This window comes from Carassius gibelio, chromosome B4 (assembly GCF_023724105.1).
Source record: "Carassius gibelio isolate Cgi1373 ecotype wild population from Czech Republic chromosome B4, carGib1.2-hapl.c, whole genome shotgun sequence".
Taxonomy (NCBI): Eukaryota; Metazoa; Chordata; class Actinopteri; order Cypriniformes; family Cyprinidae; genus Carassius; species Carassius gibelio.
The window spans coordinates 2,179,452-2,205,320 of NC_068399.1; the positions used below are offsets into that span (position 1 = coordinate 2,179,452).

The 25,869-nt window shown below is 38.8% G+C and overlaps 2 protein-coding genes across 3 annotated transcripts in view; one reads left to right on the forward strand and one right to left on the reverse strand.

Moving 5' to 3' along the window:
- The window catches only part of LOC127956064 (membrane-spanning 4-domains subfamily A member 4A), a 287,000-nt gene that overhangs the window by 119,301 nt on the left and 141,830 nt on the right, over nucleotides 1-25,869 (forward strand). The gene's annotated exons all lie outside the window — the stretch shown is intronic.
- On the reverse strand, nucleotides 324-24,620 carry LOC127956011 (membrane-spanning 4-domains subfamily A member 8). Of its 2 annotated transcripts, XR_008153422.1 has the most exons (9): nucleotides 24,510-24,620; nucleotides 22,711-22,901; nucleotides 19,237-19,429; nucleotides 11,386-11,496; nucleotides 11,220-11,288; nucleotides 9,998-10,108; nucleotides 5,081-5,197; nucleotides 4,151-4,485; nucleotides 324-1,877 (listed from the first exon to the last, which is right to left on the reverse strand). XR_008153422.1 is itself a non-coding variant. In XM_052553759.1 (8 exons), the coding sequence occupies exons 1-8, from the start codon at nucleotides 24,603-24,605 to the stop codon at nucleotides 1,797-1,799; spliced, it is 969 nt and encodes a 322-aa protein (XP_052409719.1). In that variant the 5' UTR covers nucleotides 24,606-24,620; the 3' UTR covers nucleotides 324-1,796. The 2 variants fall into 2 exon arrangements, 1 of the variants encoding a protein (XP_052409719.1); XM_052553759.1 differs by lacking the exon at nucleotides 4,151-4,485.

The following is a 25,869-nucleotide window of genomic DNA, read 5'->3' on the forward strand; positions in this document are numbered from 1 at the left end:
TTTTTTTTAATAGGAAAAAACAAGACAATTAGAGATAAAGGACGTTGGGAAAACAAATGTGTCTCACGAAAGCATCACACACACAGTGGCAGGACCCCTACGCAAAGAAAACATATTGTCTTACATATCAATCAACAATCAATATATTAAATTGTTTAATGTATATTGAAAATACACTGAAAAATGTATTGTTGATTACTTAATACATTGTAAGGTATGTACTCAATAACATTCTTTGCAATATCTAGATATATATGTGATAAAATGATACTCTGTGTATGTGCACACACATAATGATGCCATGAATTAAACCAGACATCTGATCGTCTAAAATTCCAAAACTTTTATTTATATTTTCAGTACAGTTTTCTTCTATACATCACAAATATTTTCATATATGAAATGTGTAACTATGCAAACAATAAAGCGAGAGAAAAGTTTGTGTTCATATTATATTTGAACAGCATTATATTTTCTAATACAGTGGTTCCCAAACCTGTCCTGGAGGACCTGCACCTTTGTATGTCTCCCTAATCAGACACAACTAATTTAGTTCTCGCAGTCTCTACTATTGAACTGATGAGTGGAATCAGGTTTGTTAAGACAGTCCCTCCAGGATTTCGTGATTGCTGAATTTGTTGCAAAATCAAGCAAACTTACATTTCATTGCGTCCCTTGACGACATCGCAATGTGCATTCATTCAAAGAAGGGTTGTTTTTCATTTTAAAAAATGGAATGAACAGCCTTGAGTTCTCATTATGACTGATGTACAGGAGTTACATTGGATAAACAAACCAAAATTGGAACGAATCTGTGCTACTAGTTTGGCCTACACAGCGCAGACCGTTTATCTGCTCGAGCTGGAGTCGCGGGCTGATCTTGATCACGTGACACTGATATACACAGCGCTGGGAGATAGAGTGAAGAAAGCAGTAGAAATCCCCACAGAATCAACATCTCTGTCTAATCATGTGAGAAGCATTCAAATTCAGCGCAGAATTCTGTTAAAGTTACAGATATCAGAACAAATGCCACTGATCTGGAAACCAGGAAAAACATTGTTCAATAAACACAGATCATCACCGTTCACCATTGATTTAACAGTAAACTACAGGGACAACTTGTGGCAGAAATTATCTAATGTTTTCGAGTGATTTTAAATGCTTCACACAACTTTTCCCAGCACTTCAAAGCTTTAAGTATTACCAAATTTTTATGTGAAGATATATGTTTATTCTTCATGGTTCCCCCATGTATAAAACTAAAAGTTTCAAGATGTAGGAAAGCAAACAATTAATTAAAAATAGAAAAGATATTAAATTACCACTAGTAGATAGCTGCAGAAAAGTACTTATAGGCCATTTCCACTTCCTAAAATATATATATATTTGTATTCATTAAATTATATTTAGACATTATATATTACAGTAATAAAAGTTAATTTAATCAGATGTAGTACATTTATTTCATCTGTAAGACGTCTGCTAAAGCTTTGGGAATCATCTGCTGTGTACTCTGATTAAACGTCTCAGAAGCAGTTTTACATGCGTTCTAATAAATGTCTATTTGACATCTGATAGGAAACATCTTAGAAACACAAATTTTAAGAAAAGCTGCAGCAAAATTTTAGGCTGAAAAAATCAGAAGAAAGTTCAGCGAAATTCTGGAGGGACTGATTAGATGAAGGACACATACAAAAGGTTCAGGGCAGGGGATCCTCCAGGACAGGTTTGGAAACCACTGTTCTAATACATTCCCATATATTTTCTCTCATAACAGGTAACACCCCACGTATTCATATTTGTTTGGGTTCACTGTATTGTGGAGGAGTGTCTGCAGGCTGGTGATTAATGGAAGAGCTGCTTGTCACAGGTATCTGCAGAAAAAAAAAAAGAATTTTTATACACACACATACATATATTATATATATATATATATATATATATATATATATATATACATATATATATATATATATATATATATATATATATATATATACAGTGCCCTCCACAAACATTAGAACAGTAAAGACAAAATAGTTTTCTCTGCTGTGGAGTCAAGACATTTGCAAATAAAAGATGAATATGATACAAAACTACAGAATGTCACATATTATTATTAGGTCTTTCGACACATACATGTATTGTAACAGCTGAATTTAAGGCAGATGTAAAAGATTAAAAGTTAATATTTATTTGCAGATCCCTTGCATGCAATCATAGACATCACCAGACTCTTGGTCTTATACTTTGAAATGCTTTTCTCCAGCTTTGAATGCAGACAATTCCAATGGTTCCTTGTTTTTTTTTTATATTTTATATTTGATCAGATTTTATATTTGATCAGATTTGTTATGTGACAGCATTAATGAAAGTTACTTAAGGGTCAAGATCATGTTATCTGCATCTCCTGCGCTCCATCAAGCCACAATATATCTATCATCACTCAGATTAATGCACGACTTACATATACAATACATTATCTGTATAGTTATATAGTTAAAGACATTATGTGTGTAAGACTAATACTATTAGAAGCAATAGTTTTATGACGAACAAGTCTTTCAGAGTAAAACTGTCTGTCTAAAGTTTTAAAGACTACACAACATTATTATATTATCTTTAAATATTTTTTTTAATTATTATTATTATTTTAAATTATTGTTCCTGAATCAGTAGGACACTCTACTAATAACGTAGTGGTGTCTGGGACAGATTTAAGTATCAGTTCTGCTTATCTAATCCTGTTTACCTGACCAGGTTTAGTTAGTTAGAGTTAGTGATGTACAAAGAACGGGGAGCAAGGGTGTAAATTTCATCTAAAAATAAACTTAATTTCTTAAGAACAATGGGACAAAAAAATAATACAGCCAAAATTGTACTTGTGAGGACAGATATGTGCAGATAGTGTAGAGACCGTGTTTAAATATGAGTTTGGCTCATGAGTTCTCCACACGGTCATATTATAATTACTGAATTATTTTGCATCCTTCACATAGTATTTTAGGTTTAGTCTGGGACCGAGAACATCTCCTATTTAGATATTCAACCAGAGCAAGCCCACCACTTAACATCATATTGAGCAAAACCCAACACATCAGTAGGTCAATATTAGCCTTATATCAGTTCACCCACAGGCTTATCGCAGTGTTCGTTGTAGTAAGTGACAAGCTACGGTATTAATTAGTTACCTTATCATCGCTTATAGAAAAATACATCAGATACAAAAATTTTTTGTCATGACTGATTTATTATGAACCAGCATCATCTGTATTAAAGAAAAGTAATAAAATAGCCTTGATAGCCTAATTTACTTACACACAACTACTGAGGATTTATGATCTCTCATATTAGACACGTGTGTATCGGTGAGATAAAGGGGAAAGCATGCAGTGGACCAAAGGGAGGGGGGACTTAAAACATTTATGAACTTTAAGTCTTAGACTTAACCCTGACCCAGTTAACCCATTTTTGCATTTAAAGTTTTACTACTTACACAATTATTTCAAGTACAGGTGAATCTCAATAATTAAGAATGTCATGGAAAAGTTACTTTTTTTCAGTAATTCAACTGAAATTGTGAAACTTGTGTGTATTAAATTAATTCAATGCACACAGACTGAAGTAGTTTAAGTGTTTGGTTCTTTTAATTGTAATGATTTTGGCTCACATTTAAAAAAAAAAAAAAACACCAATTCAAATCTCAACAAATTAGAATATGGTGACATGCCAATCAGCTAATCAACTCGAAACACCTGCAAAGGTCGAAATGGTCTCTCAGTTTGGTTTACTGGGCTACACAATCATGAGGAACACTGCTGATCTGACAGTTGTCCAGAAGACAATCATTGACACCCTTCACAAAGGAGGGTAAGCCATAAACATTCATTGCCAAAGAAGCTGGCCATTAACCGAGTGCTGTATCCAAGCATGTTAACAGAAAGTTGAGTGGAAGGAAAAAGTGTGGAAGAAAAAGATGCACAACTAACCGAGAGAACTGCAGCCTTATGAGGATTGTCAAGCAAAATCAATTCAAGAATTTGAGTGAACTTCACAAGGAATGGACTGAGTCAAGGCATCAAGAGCCACCACACACAAAAGTGTCAAGAGATTTCCTGAACCACAGACAAGGTCAGAGACATCTTACCTGGGCTAAGGAGAAGAACTGGACTGTTGTCTAGTGGTCCAAAGTCCTCTTTTCAGATGAGAGCAAGTTTTATGTTTCATGTGGAATCCAAGGTCCTAGACTCTGGAGGGATGGTGGAGAAGCTCATAGCCCACATTGCTTGAACTTCAGTGTTAAGCAATGATTTGGGGTGCAATGTCATCTGCTGGTGTTGGTCCATTGTGTTTTTTGAAAACCAAAGACACTGCACCTGTTTACCAAGACATTTTGGAGCACTTCATGCATCTTTCTGCTTACCAACTTTTCGAAGATGATGATTTCATTTTCCAGCAGGATTTGCCACCTGCCCACACTGCCTAAAGAACCAAAAGTTGGTTAAATGACAATGGTGTTGGTGTGCTTGACTGGCGAGCAAACTCACCAGACCTGAACCCCATATAGAATCTATGGGCTATTGTCAAGAGGAAAATGAGAAACAAGAGACCAAAAAATGTAGATGAGCTGAAGGCCACTGTCAAAGAAACCTGGGCTTCCATACCACCTAAGCAGTGCCACAAATTGATCACCTCCAAGCCACTCCGAATTGAGGAAGAAATTAAAGCAAAAGGAGGCCCTACCAAGTATTGAGTACATTTACAGTAAATGAACATACTTTCCAGAAGGCTAAAAATTCACTAAAAATGATTTTTTTTCGTCTTATGAAGTATTCTAATTTGTTGAGATAGTGAATTGTTGGATTTGTGTTAAATGTAAGCTAAAATCATAAAAATTAAAAGAGCCAAATAATTAAACTACTTCAGTCTGTGTGCTTTCAATTAATTTAATAAATGAGTTTGAGCTGAATTACTGAAGTAAATAAACTTTTCCACGGCTTTCTAATTTATTGAGATGCACCTGTATATTGATACAACACAAAAAGTTTGGAAAGTCCTGGTTTGGCTCATTACTCACCAGAGTAGAATAACCGTAGGTGTTTGCTTTACAGGCAAATGCTGACAGACAGATGGAGATGATAAACTCGAACGCGGCGAATAACATTAATACACCTTTGATTCCCATGAAGAGAGTCTGAGAGAAACATTAACACAAAATCCATGATAATTACTACTCACACTTGTACAGTCAAAGTTCAGCAGTCCAGAGTAGGGATGCAATGATACCATTTTTCAGAACTCATCTGATCTGATACTGAAAATTATGAGTGTCAGAGACCCAGGAGTCAAAATAATAGGGCATTGAAAAAAATAAAAGTTTCTCAAAAAAATATATTTAATGAATCAAAGAAGCATTTAACAAATTAGAAAAAAATCACAATTCACAAAGGAATTAAAAATAAACTGGTTTAGGCCTAATAAAAGAAATCAACAGAACAAAACTGAACTCAAATAACTGAAGCTATGACAAACACACTGAATTGACCCAACTAATGAATCAATGAAGGCACATTTATACAATTATAACGGAAATATTGGCATTAAGATATGTTAAGGCCAGGACTGAAACATCAAACATGTTGAATGTGTGACAGATTGGACACTGCATGCCAGAGTTACAGTAACTTCCTGATTCACTGTATTAATAGCATGCTTACATAAGTGCTGCTAACATGTTTAACCCTCTGGAGTCTAAGGGTATTTTTGGGGCCTTGAGAAGTTTTGTCATGCCCTGACATTTGTGCTTTTTTCAGTTTCTTATAAATATCTAAATGGGTAAAGTCTAATATCACTGTAATCAGCACAAACTGGGCTATAATAATATGTGAAATGCATGCATGTACATGATTGTATTTTTGAGAAAAAAAAATGTTATGCATGGTTAGTGAAAAACTAAAAATGTTAAATCACTTGAATAAGGCAATAAAACACATACATAAAATTGGTTGCTGGAAAAGTTGAGAACTGGAGCTTGTAGCCTAGAATTTTTCTTTCTGAATGATGTGAAAATCATCTTGTTTACTCACTCACAGAAAACAATATATTGATTTACATTTTCTAAAACACTTTGTGTTGGTAAAAGTCATATGCGAGTAGGCGTCAACTATCATGAATATCAATGTGATTTACACCTGAGAAGACAAAGGCCTGCATAATGAGCTGCATAATGAGCCTCTCATTCAACTGTGCCACTCTGAGGGAGGACTTACAAGAAAGAATGTGAGAACAAAATAAAAGTATATAATTTTATGTTTGTAGTTTATTAAGAATATATTTAATTATCCCACAACATAATTTAATATGCACTTGGGGGAGCAGTTAAACAGTTTATTAGGAACAATCAAAGCTGACTTTCAAACTAATTTTTTGGCATCCTTCAGTCACACAATCCTTCAGAAATCCTTTTAACAATATTATTTTCTACCAAATAAACCCCATTTATTACCATCATCATTATTATTATTATTATTAATGTTGAAAAGAGCTGATAATATTTTTCAGGTTTTTTTAGGGGGAATAAATCAAAAGAACTGCATTGTTTTTACATTTGTTAGAGTTATCTCTATTTGTCACATTTATATTATTTACATCAAGCTTTTGAATGGTATTGTAAATTGTTATTGAAACTTCATAATGTTTCACTTGATTATACATTTAGTCAGGAATTATAGTTTGGAAAAAGTATTTGGAAAAAGTCTAACTAGTAAAATGTTTACACTTTATGTGAAAACTAGTAAAAATAAATAAAAAGAGACTTACTCATGTTTATGATCTCTACTGAATAAAGTGCTTCATTCTTTTTTCTGAGGAAATCCATTTCTCAAATCCTCAACCACATCACATCTTTTTGGGGTGAATTATGTCTTAGTCCTCTCATCGCGAAGCAAACAGTAAAATAAAATAAAAACTTGAAGAACAGTCTCGCTGCTTTTTCTTCTGTGTGGGCGTATTCAAGCCGCGCGCTTCAGTTTGAATCTGAATAGCGCGTTTAGCGCGGGGGCGTGGTCACATTAGATATAATGAACGGAGACATGAAAAATAGACATTGCGTTGTTTTCATATGGATTACTTTATCTCAGAATATTTGTTTTCGGCAGCACTTGTTTAGTTTAAAAGTAGACAGTCCAGGCTTTCTATAGATATCTCTCTCATGTCTCTTCGTTGAGAATTCACGGAGTTACAGTTCATTTTAATGAAATGTTTGTACATGACGATCAGCGGAGACAAAGACTGTAGACAGCGCACCTTGTTTGTTATCTTTATTTTATAAGTGCACAAAGGTTTTTTGTTATTATGTCTGTATCCAAAAAAAACTAGACCCTTTACAGATTCGATTGATGTATTGCTCTTATCTGTACGATTAAAACTGAGAGTGTAATTTAAGTTCTTTTCGGGGTTATCAGGAGAAAATGACTCAAAACGCATATATGCGTTAATCGACTCGAAAGGGTTAAGTATGTTTCTAGCATGTTGCCAGTGTATTTAGCACTTGCTGAATCCATAGCAGTGTTAAACATCTCACTTCCTGTCGCCAGCAGGTGGCGCTATGACTATAACCGTATATGGGTATGTTGATGTGTTCAGAACAGGACTCTTGTCACATGTCTGAAGTTTGGGGCAGATCGCTCATTGCTAGCCTGACTTACAGCAACTTCCTGTTTCACTCCATTTGTAGCATGCTTTAGCACTTAGCTAAGTGTTGCTAGCATAATTTAGTATGTTTCTAGCATGTTGCCAGCGTATTTAACACTTGTTAATACATTTTAACAGGTTCTTAGGAGCCAAAAACAGTGTTAACCATGCCACTTCCTGTTACCAGCAGGTGGAGCTATGACTATAACTGAATTTGGGCATGTGTGTTTGTTCAGGACAGAACACCTATCACATGTTTGGGGCAGATCGGACATTACTTGCCTGAAACAGCAACTTGCTTTTTCACTGTGAAACATGAAACTTTGTCTGGCCGCCATGGACACACCCCTTGATGAAAACTCAAAATAGTCACAATTTAACGTCAAAAAGGTCTTATAATGATCCGATTAAAAGTGTAAGAGTAATTTGGCAAAGTATGAGGCATGGAAATGGCAAAATGTAAATTTTCTCCAGTTCTGATGCATGTGCAAAGTTTTGTGAGTTTTGGAGCATGTATAGGCCCTCAAAAAATGCGATTCACTTTGGAGAAGTAGATCTGCTCAGGCCCTGATAACTAAACAAACAAACTGTGTGTGCATGTATGTTACTGCTCACTGATGTGTCAGTTTAGAATTTCTACACTTCTCTTTGTTGACCTGATCATTACTCTTGTGCTAATCACAATCTACTACATACACACCACATAATTTTAATAAAAATTAACAAATGAAAAAATATGTAACCATAATCTATAACAAAAATACTATTACTTACTAAGTTAGTTGATAATTCGGCAGCAAAAGATATAAAATTCATGGGTGAATAATAATTGTATAGAATCTAGTTAAATATTTTATTTAAAAATAAAAGTGAATGCGTCTAAAATCTGGTAAAATGTACACATTGCTCTTTGTATCGTTTTAAAATACATTAATGAAAAAAAATCCAGTGCTTAGAATGATGAACTTGAAACAACACTGAGTCACAGTGTGCAGCTGCACAGCCCTCCGAGTCCGCATAAAAAGCTGCTCGTGTTCATCTTAAGTTCTCTCTTCACAACAGTTCAGTCAGAGTACTGTTTGAGTAAATTACTCCGGGATATTGGTTAGTTTCGACTTCAAGGGAGTGTCATACATGTTAAAACAGTAAACAATTTGTGGATTTATGCTTACTGGAGACGCGAACCAGTTCAAACGATTCAGTCCTAATTGGTGAACTGCTTCAACCGGTTCACTAAGAAGAACTGATTAAATCAAATGATTTGTTCACGACCCGAACATCACTAGTATAAAGGGAAGAGATATTTATATGTAGTTTATTAAATCTGTGCATTAGTTTAATAAGCCTTTTCTTTGAACAGTTTTAAACCTCAGTTACTGTGTGCTCTTGAAGAGTTTCATGGTTTTGACTGTAGTAACTGAATGCGACACAGTTTGATTTGATTTGATTGAGTGCTTTATCATGATTTTGTGCCTTTCGTGGGGCTCAACATTAACACAGAATAGTATACGCACAATATAATTTTTGGATCAGTCTCGTCTGTCCGATAACTGATCCTCAGAAAATGCCAGGATCGGAGCCGATACCGATCCCGAGTATCAGATCATTGCATCCCTAGAGTGGGGTGGCCAAAACTTTTATTTAAAAAATATATATATTTTTAACGCTAAAGCCAGACACACTGCATGATTTTGGCCTGTCCTAGACGAGAGATTGGCATCGTGAAACAATTGTGGTGTTCATGTATTGGAGCCAATACCTATCCTGAGTATCAGATCGATGCATCCCTAGTCCAGAATCTACCATACATGAAGCTTATATAGTAGTATTACAATTTTAGAGCTAGATTTACTAAAGAATGCAAATTGGCATGACAGCACAAACCTTAGTAAATAATTTTGCATGATTCATTTAAATAATGCTGTGCCTGAAAGGTAAACTCTTAAAAATGCATGCATGCAGTAACTTTAGCCGCAGAAGTAACTGTCTTTTATATTGTTCGTATCTCACTGTGTGTTTAGAAATAGCTGACAGAAGTTTGCACTGGCACAGGCTGTTAGTAAATCTGGCCCTAATACGTCAAACTGGACTGAGTTTACAATTAACGTATAATGTAAATGACTTCTTGTATTATAAATGATCTATAAACTACTTCTGAAATGCCAGATAAAAACAGTGAACAGAGGATTGCTGATTAAGGCTTGTGTACTGACCACACAGTGATCTTACGGTAAATATTAAATACAATTTCCACTTTGACACAATTTGATGTTAATTGTGAATATAAAAGTTGACGACATACCTCATAATTTGCCCCGTATCGGTGAAATATAACAAAATCTAGTGAAATTGCAACAATGGAAATGCCTGCAGATATCGTACTGCAAACGTTCATTCCCAGTGAAGCATTCACCTATAGGCAGAAAAAAAACACAAAGCAGATTAATAAATTAGCAAGATTTGTAAAAATTGTTATTGTTAATGTTAATGTACATAGAAAAGTATATGAAAATTCTCCTTTTGACATTATTAGTTGCAGAAATTTGATTGGCTGATAGCGGGCTTGTTTTCATATTATTATTTTCATATGATGAAGATTCATATTCATTTTCAAATTTATCGATCCTACAGTTACAGTGTTGAGGAGTTAAAAGTGCCTCCTACATATGCAAGTATAATGCAATTTGGCATAAATTCTCAAAATATTCTGTGTAAATACCAGTTTATATATATAATGTATATTGTTATAAATATTGTTTCATTAAGTTTGGGTGTAGCGTTCAGGACATAAAGATCAATTTGTGAAAAAATGGTTGCCAGCTCTTTTATTTTTTTACTTCTATCATCTTAATGATTTAATTAAAATTAGTGAAACTTATTGCCAGCAGTTTCCCCCAGAAAATTCAAAATGGCAGATATTAAAATTTAGACAGAAAATAAATACATCAGAGATATACTTTAATGCCCATGGACTGTTTTGGTGTTTGTTTTACTCTCCCAAGTGTTCAATGTTCCCTCCTGTGATTTGTTTTCTTTGATTTCAGGTGTTCCCTTTTTAGTTTCCATGGACTTTCATTAATTACTTTCTGTTCTCCCTGATTAATTTCCCTGTGTTTTCCTGAGTCTGGTGTCTAGTCTTAACTGTCAATCCCCGTGTGCTACGTGTGTGTTCCCATGTATTTGTAAATAAAGTTTAAGAATTCAAGGAAATAGTTTCTAGAAATTAATCCAAAAAACAGACTGTATTATTTCGCCACCTCATGTTATGTGTTTGTGCGTCTGAATAGATACAAATGTTTGGGACCTTCCTGACAAGTTTGGGGTCATTAAGTGTGGGAGCTACATTCAGATCAAATTATGAATTATGGTCATTGATGCCCATAAACTTTTAGAGCAGAAACAAGATGAGAAAAATAAATCAGTATAAACCAGTCTAGAAATTTTTTTACAAACACAACAGAACCCTATTTCTGTACTTCCAGCTGGAGCTTAGACCCCAAAAATGATAAGGGTTGTGTACTTACCAAACACAAATTGGGGGGAGACTTAATTTTGTTTTCTGCAGCAATGCAGAGTGAGCCTGCAGCAATGTACTGAGAAGAGAGAGAAGGGACAAAATTAAAGCTTGTGCTGGCATATGTAGCTTGTATTATAAAAGACAGAAAACTTAATTGTATAGGAGTTTCTTACGATGAGAGATCCCCAGTAAGTAACACCAGTATAGACAAAGATAGAAAATCCGGAAACTGTAGCCACAATGCCTAACAGGAAAGTCATCACACCGATCATTATCTCGACCGTCTGTGAGGGACAAAAAGAAGTGTGAGTAACATGAGAGTCTTTCATAAAATGGAACAATATAAAATACATAAATATGGCAGCTATAGTTATGGAGTTATGGATTGTACTTGAAAACTATCCCCAAAAATATATTTTGCAGGCGTGGAATTATCATGGTTTTGGTGCGTTCACACCAGACGCGAATAGAGCGTCTGGCGCAAAAGATTTCAATGTTGTCAATGCAAAGATGGGAATAGACAACCTGCGGCACGAATTGAGCGTCTCGACGTGCGAGATGAAAAATGTGAACTTGCTAGCGAGTGGAGGGAAAATCCGAAACAACAATGGAGGACAAATTTATAATCGCTGTATGTGGATACCCGGAGCTGTATGATACTTCTTCAAACTTCTATAGAAACAGAGACGAAAAGGATCTTGCTTGGAGGAAAGTGAGTGAGGAGGTCAGACAATCTGGTAAGTTGTAATAAATGCTCTTTACTCAATTTGAGCTATATATACGTATTGAGTTGATGTGTTTATTCAGAGGAAGTGTGCAGAAAGAAGTGGAAGAGTCTGAGGGACACATTTAAAAGAGAGGAGAAAGGAGACAGAGGAGTGGGTCAGCAGCAGGGTCAGGGAAAAAATGGAAGTCTTTCCTCAACCCCTTCATTTCCCCACGGGAGATCAGTGGGAATATGGCAAGGGGGGATGAGGAGAAGCAACACAACGGGGCATATATGTAGTTTTTTTATGATGAAAAGTCTAAATTTCTCTCTGTCTGGTGTAATGTGCAATATGTGTATTAATATTAATATTTATGTATATAATAATATTTATATTTAATTATGTCATAACAGAGCCAACTGGTTCTTTTGATGGCAGTGAGCCTGGGTCCCCTTCTGCCAGAACCTGCCGCTGCTTCAGCAACCCCTGCCTGAGCTCTTCCTCTTCCTCTGATCGCTCAGAGAAGGCGTAGGGAGCTGTGATGGCTCAGAGGATGAGCTCTTCCTCTTTAGTCTGGTCCCTCAGAGAAGGCGTAGGGAGCTGCGATGGCTCAGAGGATGAGCTCTTCCTCTTTAGTCTGGTCCCTCAGAGAAGGCGTAGGGAGCTGCGATGGCTCAGAGGATGAGCTCTTCCTCTTTAGTCTGGTCCCTCAGAGAAGGCGTAGGGAGCTGCGATGGCTCAGAGGATGAGCTCTTCCTCTTTAGTCTGGTCCCTCAGAGAAGGCGTAGGGAGCTGCGATGGCTCAGAGGATGAGCTCTTCCTCTTTAGTCTGGTCCCTCAGAGAAGGCGTAGGGAGCTGCGATGGCTCAGAGGATGAGCTCTTCCTCTTTAGTCTGGTCCCTCAGAGAAGGCGTAGGGAGCTGCGATGGCTCAGAGGATGAGCTCTTCCTCGAGTCTGGTCCCTCAGAGAAGGCGTAGGGAGCTGCGATGGCTCAGAGGATGAGCTCTTCCTCTTTAGTCTGGTCCCTCAGAGAAGGCGTAGGGAGCTGCGATGGCTCAGAGGATGAGCTCTTCCTCGAGTCTGGTCCCTCAGAGAAGGCGTAGGGAGCTGCGATGGCTCAGAGGATGAGCTCTTCCTCGAGTCTGGTCCCTCAGAGAAGGCGTAGGGAGCTGCGATGGCTCAGAGGATGAGCTCTTCCTCGAGTCTGGTCCCTCAGAGAAGGCGTAGGGAGCTGTGATGGCTCAGAGGATGAGCTCTTCCTCTCGAGTCTGGTCCCTCAGAGAAGGCGTAGGGAGCTGTGATGGCTCAGAGGATGAGCTCTTCCTCGAGTCTGGTCCCTCAGAGAAGGCATAGGAAGCTGCGATGGCTCAGAGGATGAGCTCTTCCTCTCGAGTCTGGTCCCTCAGAGAAGGCATAGGAAGCTGCGATGGCTCAGAGGATGAGCTCTTCCTCGAGTCTGGTCCCTCAGAGAAGGCATAGGAAGCTGCGATGGCTCAGAGGATGAGCTCTTCCTCTCGAGTCTGGTCCCTCAGAGAAGGCATAGGAAGCTGCGATGGCTCAGAGGATGAGCTCTTCCTCGAGTCTGGTCCCTCAGAGAAGGCGTAGGGAGCTGTGATGGCTCAGAGGATGAGCTCTTCCTCGAGTCTGGTCCCTCAGAGAAGGCATAGGAAGCTGCGATGGCTCAGAGGATGAGCTCTTCCTCGAGTCTGGTCCCTCAGAGAAGGCGTAGGGAGCTGCAATGGCTCAGAGGATGAGCTCTTCCTCTTCCTCTGATCGCTCAGAGAAGGCGTAGGGAGCTGCGATGGCTCAGAGGATGAGCTCTTCCTCGAGTCTGGTCCCTCAGAGAAGGCGTAGGGAGCTGCGATGGCTCAGAGGATGAGCTCTTCCTCTCGAGTCTGGTCCCTCAGAGAAGGAGTAGGGAGCTGCGATGGCTCAGAGGATGAGCTCTTCCTCTCGAGTCTGGTCCCTCAGAGAAGGCATAGGAAGCTGCGATGGCTCAGAGGATGAGCTCTTCCTCTCGAGTCTGGTCCCTCAGAGAAGGCGTAGGGAGCTGCGATGGCTCAGAGGATGAGCTCTTCCTCTCGAGTCTGGTCCCTCAGAGAAGGAGTAGGGAGCTGCGATGGCTCAGAGGATGAGCTCTTCCTCTTCCTCTGATCGCTCAGAGAAGGCGTAGGGAGCTGCGATGGCTCAGAGGATGAGCTCTTCCTCTCGAGTCTGGTCCCTCAGAGAAGGCGTAGGGAGCTGCGATGGCTCAGAGGATGAGCTCTTCCTCGAGTCTGGTCCCTCAGAGAAGGCGTAGGGAGCTGCGATGGCTCAGAGGATGAGCTCTTCCTCGAGTCTGGTCCCTCAGAGAAGGCGTAGGGAGCTGTGATGGCTCGCAGAGGATGAAAGAATTTGTCGAATTTCAAATACATAAATTAATTTATGAAAGCAGCACAGTTCTACTTAATCTGGAACAATTGGAGCCTCAAGATTAGTTTTTAAAGAGGCAGCAATCTCTGCAGGGAATGAACCAGACTTTATCTTTTTTCTCCTCTCCTTCACTTTGGCCCTCACTTTTCCCTCTTCCAAGCAAGATCCTTTTTATCCCTGCATGTAAATAGTTGTAAATGTTCTTTGTATATAGTTTATATATCTATTTTTTTCCATTTGATTTTATTTATTTTGCATAAATATATGTTGTATACAATGACCAAAGATTTTGGTGTTATTTTATGCTCAACATAGTAAACCATAATTTGTATTTCTTAAATAAAAATATTATTTATATATTAAGACAATACAATAGTTACAATAATTATGGCAAACATTTGTACATGCATTCTATCTATAGCCTATTGCAAATACACTCACCATAGTATAGTAAAAATAGTTATTTGTGATTAGACCAGTGTTGTGGTATAGTGTAATGAGAATGCAGCAACGAGACAGATTCCTTTTGGAGGCTAGCTCCATTTATCTTGTGAAAACAAGTAAACTATAACAATATAAATTTGAACAAAATAAATATTGAAAATGATGAAAGATTTACAAGAGTTAAGTATGAAAAAAGATAGCAATATTTACAAGAGAGGTTGAAAAGATTATTTAAAATGTATAAAGGGTGTAAATCAAAATATAATTTCACATGCCTCCCTTACCTCTTCCAATCAAGAACCATTTAATTCCTGCATATATATATGGCCATAGATTAATTTTTTTAAATCTAGATTAATCTCACTGTGATCTTGAAATTAAAGATTAGGTTAATCTAGATTAAAATGGCTCATTCGAATTCTGCCGAAGGCATTCCGGATATTTATGTTATCCGAATAAAACTGACAAACAGTAAGTCTTTGAGAAGGGGTTTATCAAGCTAGGTGGTGCATTAGAAAAGGGGCTCATCTCCTGTTTCCAAAATGCATCACAAAGTGCTTGAAAAAGCTGTAAACTAATTCCACGTTGCACAAGGTGCAAACAACCTTACGCCTGTTTCAGGTGTTTCAAGTTTGTAGGTGTCAAGGTACAGAAACCAAATAATTAAATGTAAAATAGCACAGGATAGTCTTTAATGTAAAAATGAAATATACAATCAAACCTACATTTATTCAGACACCTTCAACATTTCTCACATTATTACAGTTTTGCTATATATATCAAAAATTATATCTGGTGTCTGAATAATTTTTGGTTTGACTGTTAAAACTACAAAGTAATTCAGTCAAGAGCAGTGAGTGATTTTCATTTTCATTTTCTTGGATTAACATTACAGCAGCCAGTAGCTAAATTAGGTGCGGTCACTTTAAGAGACCATGAACGCATCCAATATAATACACATCCCATTTTTTTCCTCAACGGTTTACTTTCACTTAAGAAATAACTGACAGTTTTTTCGAGCATAATTTCCAAGGTGGATATTTTGACATATTTTGTATGTATTTGTCGGCACAAAAGCAAAAATAAGCAAATTCGATGTTCATGTGTTTTGAGACGCCTTTCTCTGCGTGAGCCCTGAACAACAGAACACCCCGGTACTGAATTGGGCGATTTCACATCTTTTTGTTTGTTCAAACTGCGATTTGCATTTGTTCGTTCGGGTGAAGGAGGGACTTTGAGGAAAACTTCGCAGAAGAGAGCTCGGTTCAGTGTCGCTGTCCGTGATACGCGCCTCTCTCTCGTGCGCACCTAACGGCACGCGCTACTCTGTTCAGCTTTTCCGTGTCTTGAGTTTGGATGCTTTAATGTTTAAATCGACAAGCGGTACGGCTTAACAACACGTGAAAAAGATCAGCTTTCATGACAATGTCAACTGTCCTGAGCATCTTTTTAGGCTGTCCTCAGCGAGTCGGTTATATAAAATATCAAGGTGAAAGTCATCATAGCTTGCTTAGTATAGACCCAGCTCCCAACCCAACTTTGAGAATAGATTAACGGCGATATTTTTTTTATCGCCCGATAAGAGTCTCACGTTAACACAGCACGTTAACGCCGATAACGGCCCACCACTAATATATATATATATATATATATATATATATATATATATATATAAAACATATTAATAGATTAAATGAATAAAGACCAAAGATTAGATTTACCCCAAACAAATTATATTTTATTTTTAACCACTAAAGAGACATCATAGCCAGTGGCAAATATCAGAAGGACTAGCCGAGTTGAGAGTGCCCTAGGCGGTTATTTGATCACTGAGCTCCCGCTGATCGCATGGAGCTGTCTTTATAAATAAACCATATTTGAGTTTAAAACAACTATATTCTCGCCTGAAATACTTTTAAAACTACATTTCATGATACGATAACAGTAATATTTTGAAAATTATCCGAATAAAAATGGTGGATGAAATCACAATGCTGCTTGGCTGAAGCTCCTCCATGAATTTGCGTCTGTTGTAAAGTTAAATTCACACGAATTAACTCAAAATGTTCAAGCGTCCAACTACACCCGAATAGCGCGATTTATTCGCGCAAAAGAATGTCCTTGTATTTGCGGATATGCAAGATTGGATTACTTCCCATTTTTTGATCGTTTGCCGCTCCTACAACATTCTTCTCTGTGACTGACACACTGTAATCTTTACTATTTTACCCTGAAATAATAAACCTGATCTTATACTGGTTTGTTTCCTGCACTGCCACCAAGACATTAAGTCACATTCTTCAATAAATATTGTGTATAAATTGTTAATGTCTGCACTGCTCCTCTTTTAGAATTTATTCATATATTTATTTGCTTACCTCACAGTGATATACACAAATAGAAAAATATGTACAGTATTGTTCAAAATAATAGCAGTACAATGTGACTAACCAGAATAATCAAGGTTTTTAGTATATTTTTTATTGCTACGTGGCAAACAAGTTACCAGTAGGTTCAGTAGATTCTCAGAAAACAAATGAGACCCAGCATTCATGATATGCACGCTCTTAAGGCTGTGCAATTGGGCAATTAGTTGAAAGGGGTGTGTTCAAAAAAATAGCAGTGTCTACCTTTGACTGTACAAACTCAAAACTATTTTGTACAAACATTTTTTTTTTCTGGGATTTAGCAATCCTGTGAATCACTAAACTAATATTTAGTTGTATGACCACAGTTTTTTAAAACTGCTTGACATCTGTGTGGCATGGAGTCAACCAACTTGTGGCACCTCTCAGCTGTTATTCCACTCCATGATTCTTTAACAACATTCCACAATTCATTCACATTTCTTGGTTTTGCTTCAGAAACAGCATTTTTGATATCACCCCACAAGTTCTCAATTGGATTAAGGTCTGGAGATTGGGCTGGCCACTCCATAACATTAATTTTGTTGGTTTGGAACCAAGACTTTGCCCGTTTACTAGTGTGTTTTGGGTCATTGTCTTGTTGAAACAACCATTTCAGGGGCATGTCCTCTTCAGCATAGGGCAACATGACCTCTTCAAGTATTTTAACATATGCAAACTGATCCATGATCCCTGGTATGCGATAAATAGGCCCAACACCATAGTAGGAGAAACATGCCCATATCATGATGCTTGCACCTCCATGCTTCACTGTCTTCACTGTGTACTGTGGCTTGAATTCAGAGTTTGGGGGTCGTCTCACAAACTGCCTGTGGCCCTTGGACCCAAAAAGAACAATTTTACTCTCATCAGTCCACAAAATGTTCCTCCATTTCTCTTTAGGCCAGTTGATGTGTTCTTTGGCAAATTGTAACCTCTTCTGCACATGCCTTTTTTTTAACAGAGGGACTTTGCGGGGGATTCTTGAAAATAGATTAGCTTCACACAGACGTCTTCTAACTGTCACAGTACTTACAGGTAACTCCAGACTGTCTTTGATCATCCTGGAGGTGATCATTGGCTGAGCCTTTGCCATTCTGGTTATTCTTCTATCCATTTTGATGGTTGTCTTCCGTTTTTTTCCACGTCTCTCTGGTTTTGCTCTCCATTTTAAGGCATTGGAGATCATTTTAGCTGAACAGCCTATCATTTTTTGCACCTCTTTATAGGTTTCCCCCTCTCTAATCAACTTTTTAATCAAAGTACGCTGTTCTTCTGAACAATGTCTTGAACGACCCATTTTCCTCAGCTTTCAAATGCATGTTCAACAAGTGTTGGCTTCATCCTTAAATAGGGGCCACCTGATTTACACCTGTTTCTACACAAAATTGATGACCTCAGTGATTGAATGCCACACTGCTATTTTTTTGAACACACCCCTTTCAACTAATTCAACTAATTGCCCAATTGCACAGCCTTAAGAGCGTGCATATCATGAATGCTGGGTCTTGTTTGTTTTCTGAGAATCTACTGAACCTACTGGTAACTTGTTTGCCACGTAGCAATAAAAAAATATACGAAAAACCTTGATTATTCTGGTTAGCCACATTGTACTGCTATTATTTTGAACAATACTGTATATATTGGACCGTGGACCACAAAACCAGTCTTAACTTCAAAAATAAGATTTATACATCACCTGAAAGCTAAATAAATAAGCTTTTTTGTTTGTTATGATCAGACAATATTTGGCTGAGATACAACTATTTGAAAATCTGGAATCTGGGTGCAAAAAAAAAAGTATATTTGTAGTTCTTTGCAATGTATATTATTAATCAATAATGAAGTTTTCATATATTTATGAAAGAAACTATACAAAATATATTTATGGAACATGATCTTTACTTAATATCCTAATGGTTTTTGTCGTAAAGGAAAAAATGATAATTTTGACCCATACAAAGTATATTTGGCTATTGCTACATATATACCCTTAAACTTAAGACTGGTTTGTGGTCCAGGGTCATATATTTGATTTTATTAGAGATTTCTCACCCCAAGGGCCTTCGGTTGCGCTTTCAGAAATGCCTGAAGTCCTTGAAGAGGTGAAGCTACCGTCATCTTTTGTGCATAAACAGGTCCAGGAGCATTTGTGTCCGTCGTCTCAGGTGCTGGTTGCAGCTGAATGACGAGTGTTGAAGAGTTCATGGGTATGACAGTGTGAGACATCCTGTTTTCTAAAACTGACCTGTTCAAAATCATAGTAAATCATAAACAATAGTTTTATAAAACAGCTCAACAGCTCATGTTTAATTTAATCTACATCATTTACTGTAAGGCATTCAGCAGATGTTCTTTCCGAAGACACTTATAAGATATATTCATGAATAACACACACACATATTATATATATATTGTGACGAGTCAGCTGCCTCCTCCCTGATTGTCACCGGCACCCCGTCCTAAATCGCCGCCCTTCACCAGGCTCCCGACTGGAGTGGGTGTGTGAGAGGAGGGGCGCTGGACGAGTCAGGGCTGGCGGCGTGTGATGGGGCACACCTGAAGGAAGTGGAGCCTCATTACCGCCGCTGTTTAAAAGCCCAACGCGCCTCTCCTCAGGAGACCGGTCTCTTCCCCGTGCATGCACACTGGTGTCCTCGTGGGTCCAGGAAGGGTGCGTTGAGGGACTCCCGCGCCACCAAGACGTGAGCTGCCGGACCCGCGATCCGGATGGGAACCGCACCCGTATACACGGCCGACGGGCCAGGATGCCGGGCCGTCCATCCCCTACCAGCGCCGCGGCCGACGAGAGAGATGTGGCCGCTAGAGGAAGCCGCCGCCCCTCGCGCCCCGGACCAAGGAGGGGAGCGCGTGCGGCCGCCGGACTCCGCCCCTTACCTGGACCCTTCCTTGATGAACACTGCCCGACCTACACAAATCCCGCAGCACGACGAGGACACCAGATTCCCTGTTATTTTGGACACTTTCCCCCTTTGGCCACTTTTATTCCCTTTGTTTTATGATTTCTGTTAATAAAAGCCTCTCCGAGGCCTGACGCCACGCCCACTGTGTCTGTCTTGTGCTCCTCCCGTGACACTGGTGGAGAATGCGGGCAGGCGGAGCCTAGACAGCGCAGTTGGGAAACGTCTGGTGACGTCACCCCCTCTCGCTTGCAAACGTTCGTGAGAACCCAGACTGGGACGGAGGAAAACTGGGGACAGCCTCCCAGCCACACAAGGGGTAAGTGACTTTTCCATTGTCATTTTACCCTGTGGTTGGTTGAGGCTGTCACTAAAACCCGGTTTCTCTGTCCCTGTTCTGGTGCGCTGCGAGAGGGAGGACCGCCCGGAGAGGAAGCCCCGCCCACTCCGACCGTTTGGAGCCTGGTTGAGGATGGTAGCACTCCCGTGTGGGTGGCGCCCTGGGGACGGGGATGTCGCTTGGGAGGGGGAATGTGACGAGTCAGCTGCCTCCTCCCTGATTGTCACCGGCACCCCGTCCTAAATCGCCGCCCTTCACCAGGCTCCCGACTGGAGTGGGTGTGTGAGAGGAGGGGCGCTGGACGAGTCAGGGCTGGCGGCGTGTGATGGGGCACACCTGAAGGAAGTGGAGCCTCATTACCGCCGCTGTTTAAAAGCCCAACGCGCCTCTCCTCAGGAGACCGGTCTCTTCCCCGTGCATGCACACTGGTGTCCTCGTGGGTCCAGGAAGGGTGCGTTGAGGGACTCCCGCGCCACCAAGACGTGAGCTGCCGGACCCGCGATCCGGATGGGAACCGCACCCGTATACACGGCCGACGGGCCAGGATGCCGGGCCGTCCATCCCCTACCAGCGCCGCGGCCGACGAGAGAGATGTGGCCGCTAGAGGAAGCCGCCGCCCCTCGCGCCCCGGACCAAGGAGGGGAGCGCGTGCGGCCGCCGGACTCCGCCCCTTACCTGGACCCTTCCTTGATGAACACTGCCCGACCTACACAAATCCCGCAGCACGACGAGGACACCAGATTCCCTGTTATTTTGGACACTTTCCCCCTTTGGCCACTTTTATTCCCTTTGTTTTATGATTTCTGTTAATAAAAGCCTCTCCGAGGCCTGACGCCACGCCCACTGTGTCTGTCTTGTGCTCCTCCCGTGACAATATATATATATATATATATATATATATATATATATATATATACACACACACACAGAGCTGCTTAAAAGTTAGTGAACCCATTAGAGTTTTCTATATTTCTGCATATGACCCAAAACATCATCAGATTTTCACACAAGTCCTCAAAGTAGACAGAGAGAATCTAATAAAAACAAATAAGATGAAACAAATGTTTTTGTCATTTATTTATTGGGAACGAATGATCCAGTGTTACATATCTGTGCGGTGCAAAAGTATGTGGATCTTTGGTTTCAGTATCTGGTGTGACCCCTTTTTGCATCAATAACTGCAGGTCATGTTTCTTGTAACTGCTGATCAGTCCTGCACAATGACTTGTAGGAGTTTTAGCCTATTCCTACAAAACCACTTCAGCTCTGTGATGTTGCTGGGTTTTCTACTATAAATGGTTTGCACTTCAATTGGATAAAGATCTGTCTTTGACTCAGCCATTCAAAAACATTAACTTTAGAGGATTTCGCATCATGTAGGAACTAGCCAGCAGGGTGGTTCCTGGAGAACCAGTTTCCCTGGTTGCATTCGCACCGGCAGCAGGAACTCTGAAGCAGCCGATAACGTCTTTATTCACTGCATTTACAAACATCAACAACCGGTGAAGCAAGGACGCCGTGATCAGAGCTGTGTTTTTGTTATGTCATGGGTTTCGTGATAACAGAGATGAAATGAGAACAAGCAAAAATTTGGGCTAAGAGACTTGCAGTGTAACAGATCATCAAAGCTGAGAAAAAAAACACAACACTGCAGAAAACTGGTAAATGCTGTTATTGCTGTTTTCCATGTTCATGGAGTAAATATGTTAACACTTTTAAAAAATGCAGGGTAGCCAGTGTTTCATATGCTTTTGGACATTCAGCGGAATTAGTTACCCTATTATTAGTGACTCTATTAGTTAACAGTGGTCCTGATGGGACAGTGACAGATCTATCTGCTGATGTAGTTCATTGCGGAGATTGGCTTGCAGTCATTTATAACCAGAACTGGTGGTTAGCAAAAGCTGTCACTGTGGACGCTCATCATCAAGATGTGGAAGTGGAGTTTTTCCACCTTCATGGGCCTAACACACCATTCTATATAAAAGGAGGTGGAAAGGATATGTGCTTCATACCATTTGGACACACCCTCTCATTCAAAGAGTTTTCTTTATTTTCATGACTATGAAAATTGTAGATTCACACTGAAGGCATCAAAACTATGAATTAACACATGTGAAATTATGTATGGAATTATATACATAACAAAAAAGTGTGAAACAACTGAAAATATGTCATATTGTAGGTTCTTCAAAGTAGCCACCTTTTGCTTTGATTACTGCTTTGCACACTCTTGGCTTCTCTTGATGAGCTTCAAGAGGTAGTCACCAGAAATGGTCTTCCAACAGTCTGGAAGGAGTTCCCCGAGAGATGCTTAGCACTTGTTGGCCCTTTTGCCTTCTGTCTGTGGTCCAGCTCACCCCTAAACCATCTGGATTGGGTTCAGGTCCGGTGACTGTGGAGGCCAGGTCATCACTCTCCTTCTTGCTCAAATAGCCCTTGATGCCTTCAGTGTGACTCTACAATTTTCATAGTCATGAAAATAAAGAAAACTCTTTGAATGAGAAGGTGTGTCCAAACTTTTGGTCTGTACTGTAGTTAATTATCTTATTTCAGTTTATAGTCTAGTTTACAGAATAATTTGATTATATTATTTTATGAGTCGGGGCACTACATGACAGTTAAATTTGAGGTCAGTGATGAATTCTATCCTTTTGCTACTGGTAATGATTTCTTTTTGTACTTATGATGATTATTAAGGGGTACTTTTATTAATGATAGCCTATTGCTATTTGAACTTATGTTTTTTATTGAGTGTTTGTTATAACAGTGCTGTTACAATTGTTATCTGTTCTTTATGTCCAATACACAGTTAACAGTCCAGTTTTCAGAAGAATATAATGTATTATTTTATGAGTAGGGGGCACTAGATGACCGTTTAAGATGATGTCAGTAATGCATCATTATTCCTACTGGTAATGACTATTTTTTACTATGATTTAAATTTTTTTTACTTATTGTTTTTATAATTGATGATATGGGGATGTGGTACTTTTAGATATTGCTTAATTGTACCTTATATTCCTTGAAACATGTTTATCACAGTGTTTAGGATTGTTATTTTTTGGACAAAATGGTTAAATAAAGTTGTTAAACAGGAAGCCATTGACTTGTGTTGTATACATTTTGAAATTGTATGTTATGAGGCCACTGTCACCACCGTCAGATTAGTGTCACTACCGTCAGAGGTAGTTGTATTTGTTTTAAATGAATATGCTTACAATATGTTTCTTCAGTGCTGTTGAGTTATTAAAGAAATAATCTATTTGAATACGAAAATATGTTTGTTAAATAAAAAAAAACATTTCTTTTTATATTTAGGCTTAAAGTAAACGTTATATGATGTTAGATATTTTAAAGGAGTGCACAAAACATCTGGATGCAGTAGTTTAACTGTAATAGTTTCGTAACATCATCCGTTATTTCCAGCACTTAATCAAGCCTCTCTGATTTCATACACGATGGTGATTTATTTCACGTGTCATATGCGACTCAACTGTTAACCACATTCACCGTCTCTAACTCTATATCAACACCAACTCCCGAGCATTTCGATATTGCCGTTATTTCTCCATCAAATGTCTTTCCCAACTCATTTTTGCGTGTCATGACACAACTTTCCTGTGAGGAACATTGTTTGAGAAAAACAAAAGATTGAGCAAGACTTATGTCCGCTGTAGAGAGAACTGTTTGTGCTGCCAACAAGTGTCACTGAGACAACACGTGTTATTAATATAAGAAACAACAGTTTGCAATATTAAGAAACAAAACGAGCTGTTTCTGTACAGTTAAAAATAGCAGAAAGACACATTAGATTTACAAACATCCGCCCAATCTAACGAGTAAAAGAAGATGAAGAGCGAAATCTCTCTCTATAACTTCATTTACTCTACTATATTGACTTCGATGTTAATCATGGATTCATAAATACATTTCATGATAAACGTTAGACATTCATTAGTAAAACCTCACATTCAACTCGACTTAAATAGCAAACACACCACACACATATAATATAGTTACTAATATGACAGCATCATAGCATGAGAAGAACATTCTGGACTCACCGATAAATAAGACAGAAATCTTTGGTTCACAGCGTTCAGAAATGGGTCTTTCTCAGTGGCGTAGTCTAGATAACTTTGAAGAAGTGGGCGGGACATGAAAGACGTGTGTGTGTGTGTGTGTGTGTGTGTGTGCGTACTCGAAATTATTAATGTCAGTGCATAGATAAGCCATAAACATTCGTGTTCCCAAACAGTCTCGTGTGTAAAGCGCTCGTGTGCTGAAGAGTGGGACATGTTTACTACATGATCTTATCAGAGGACGAACTCAGTTTATTACAGGTTGAGATCTTTATATATATTGATAATACAAGTAAAAATATATTTAGTGCGTATGCAGTCCGTGTGCGTTACGTATGTGGTGCTGAAGCAGCACTCATTGTGCTTTCACACAGGAAGCGTTTGCAGTCCGTACTGATCCGCAGCTGTTTAAGCCACAAAATACAACATGTGTCCATTATTTTGATACCAAATTATGTTTAAAAAAAAAAAAAAAAAAAAAAAACTTTTTCAGCATTGTGATACTCTTTCATCACAGTACAGTAATAATCTTTCATAGACATTTAAATTCAAATATAAACAACATATTACTCATGCATTTGACTGCTAGGTTTTTATAAGTTGCTGAAACAAGCTTCAACACATTTAAACACAACATTAGCTTACTTTTCTTGTTAGGCTATCACAAACATTTAAAAAAGTGCATATATAATGTTGCCTTGTTTCTCTAAAGCTGCTCTTTTTCTTGTTTTAAATCTAGACAAAAACCATGTGTTGCATGTGAAACACAGTAGGCTTTAATTAGTATACATTTATTGTGAAATGACTGCATTTCCGTGTCAATCCATGTTCATTTTTACCGCGAACAATGCGCCATCGCTTTAATTCAGCGCATGCAGCACAGCAAAAATAGACTCGGTACGCAAACGATCGCTGCACTGCTGCAGACGCACTGCTCCTGGAACGCAATGACGGACCGCAACCGTGTGCAGTGTGAACGCTGGAAACCGTTAACATGGGTGCGTAAAAAAATACGCAACGCATACGCACCGCAGACGGGGTATGTGTGAAACGGGCGTGAAGTCTACTTGACGTGCAAATCCGGTTCGTATCTGGACGTCAAACTACGACGTCACTTGAAGGTAGATATGAGGTTCAAAATTTGACCGTCGAGGATTTTCTTGGACGTCTGTATATGTGTAGAACAGGTTCAGGAAATCGACATAACTTATATATATATAAACACAAAGCATCCTTTGATTTCTGATTTAAATATCACATGTAGCCTAGTCTTATGAAACATTTAAGTGTTAAAAATGTAATACTTAAATGTTTAAAAACATACGCCTAATTAAAGCACCAT

Bases quoted from the DNA above. Each gene is read 5' to 3' on its own strand.
- LOC127956011 (XM_052553759.1), bottom strand. From the start codon at position 24,605: ATGTCCCGCCCACTTCTTCAAAGTTATCTAGACTACGCCACTGAGAAA. The intron at 10,109-11,219 runs GTAAGTACACAA...TTCTGCCTATAG, and splicing joins CTCCCCCCAATTTGTGTTTG to GTGAATGCTTCACTGGGAAT. The intron at 5,198-9,997 runs GTATGTCGTCAA...TGTTTCTCTCAG, and splicing joins GATACGGGGCAAATTATGAG to ACTCTCTTCATGGGAATCAA.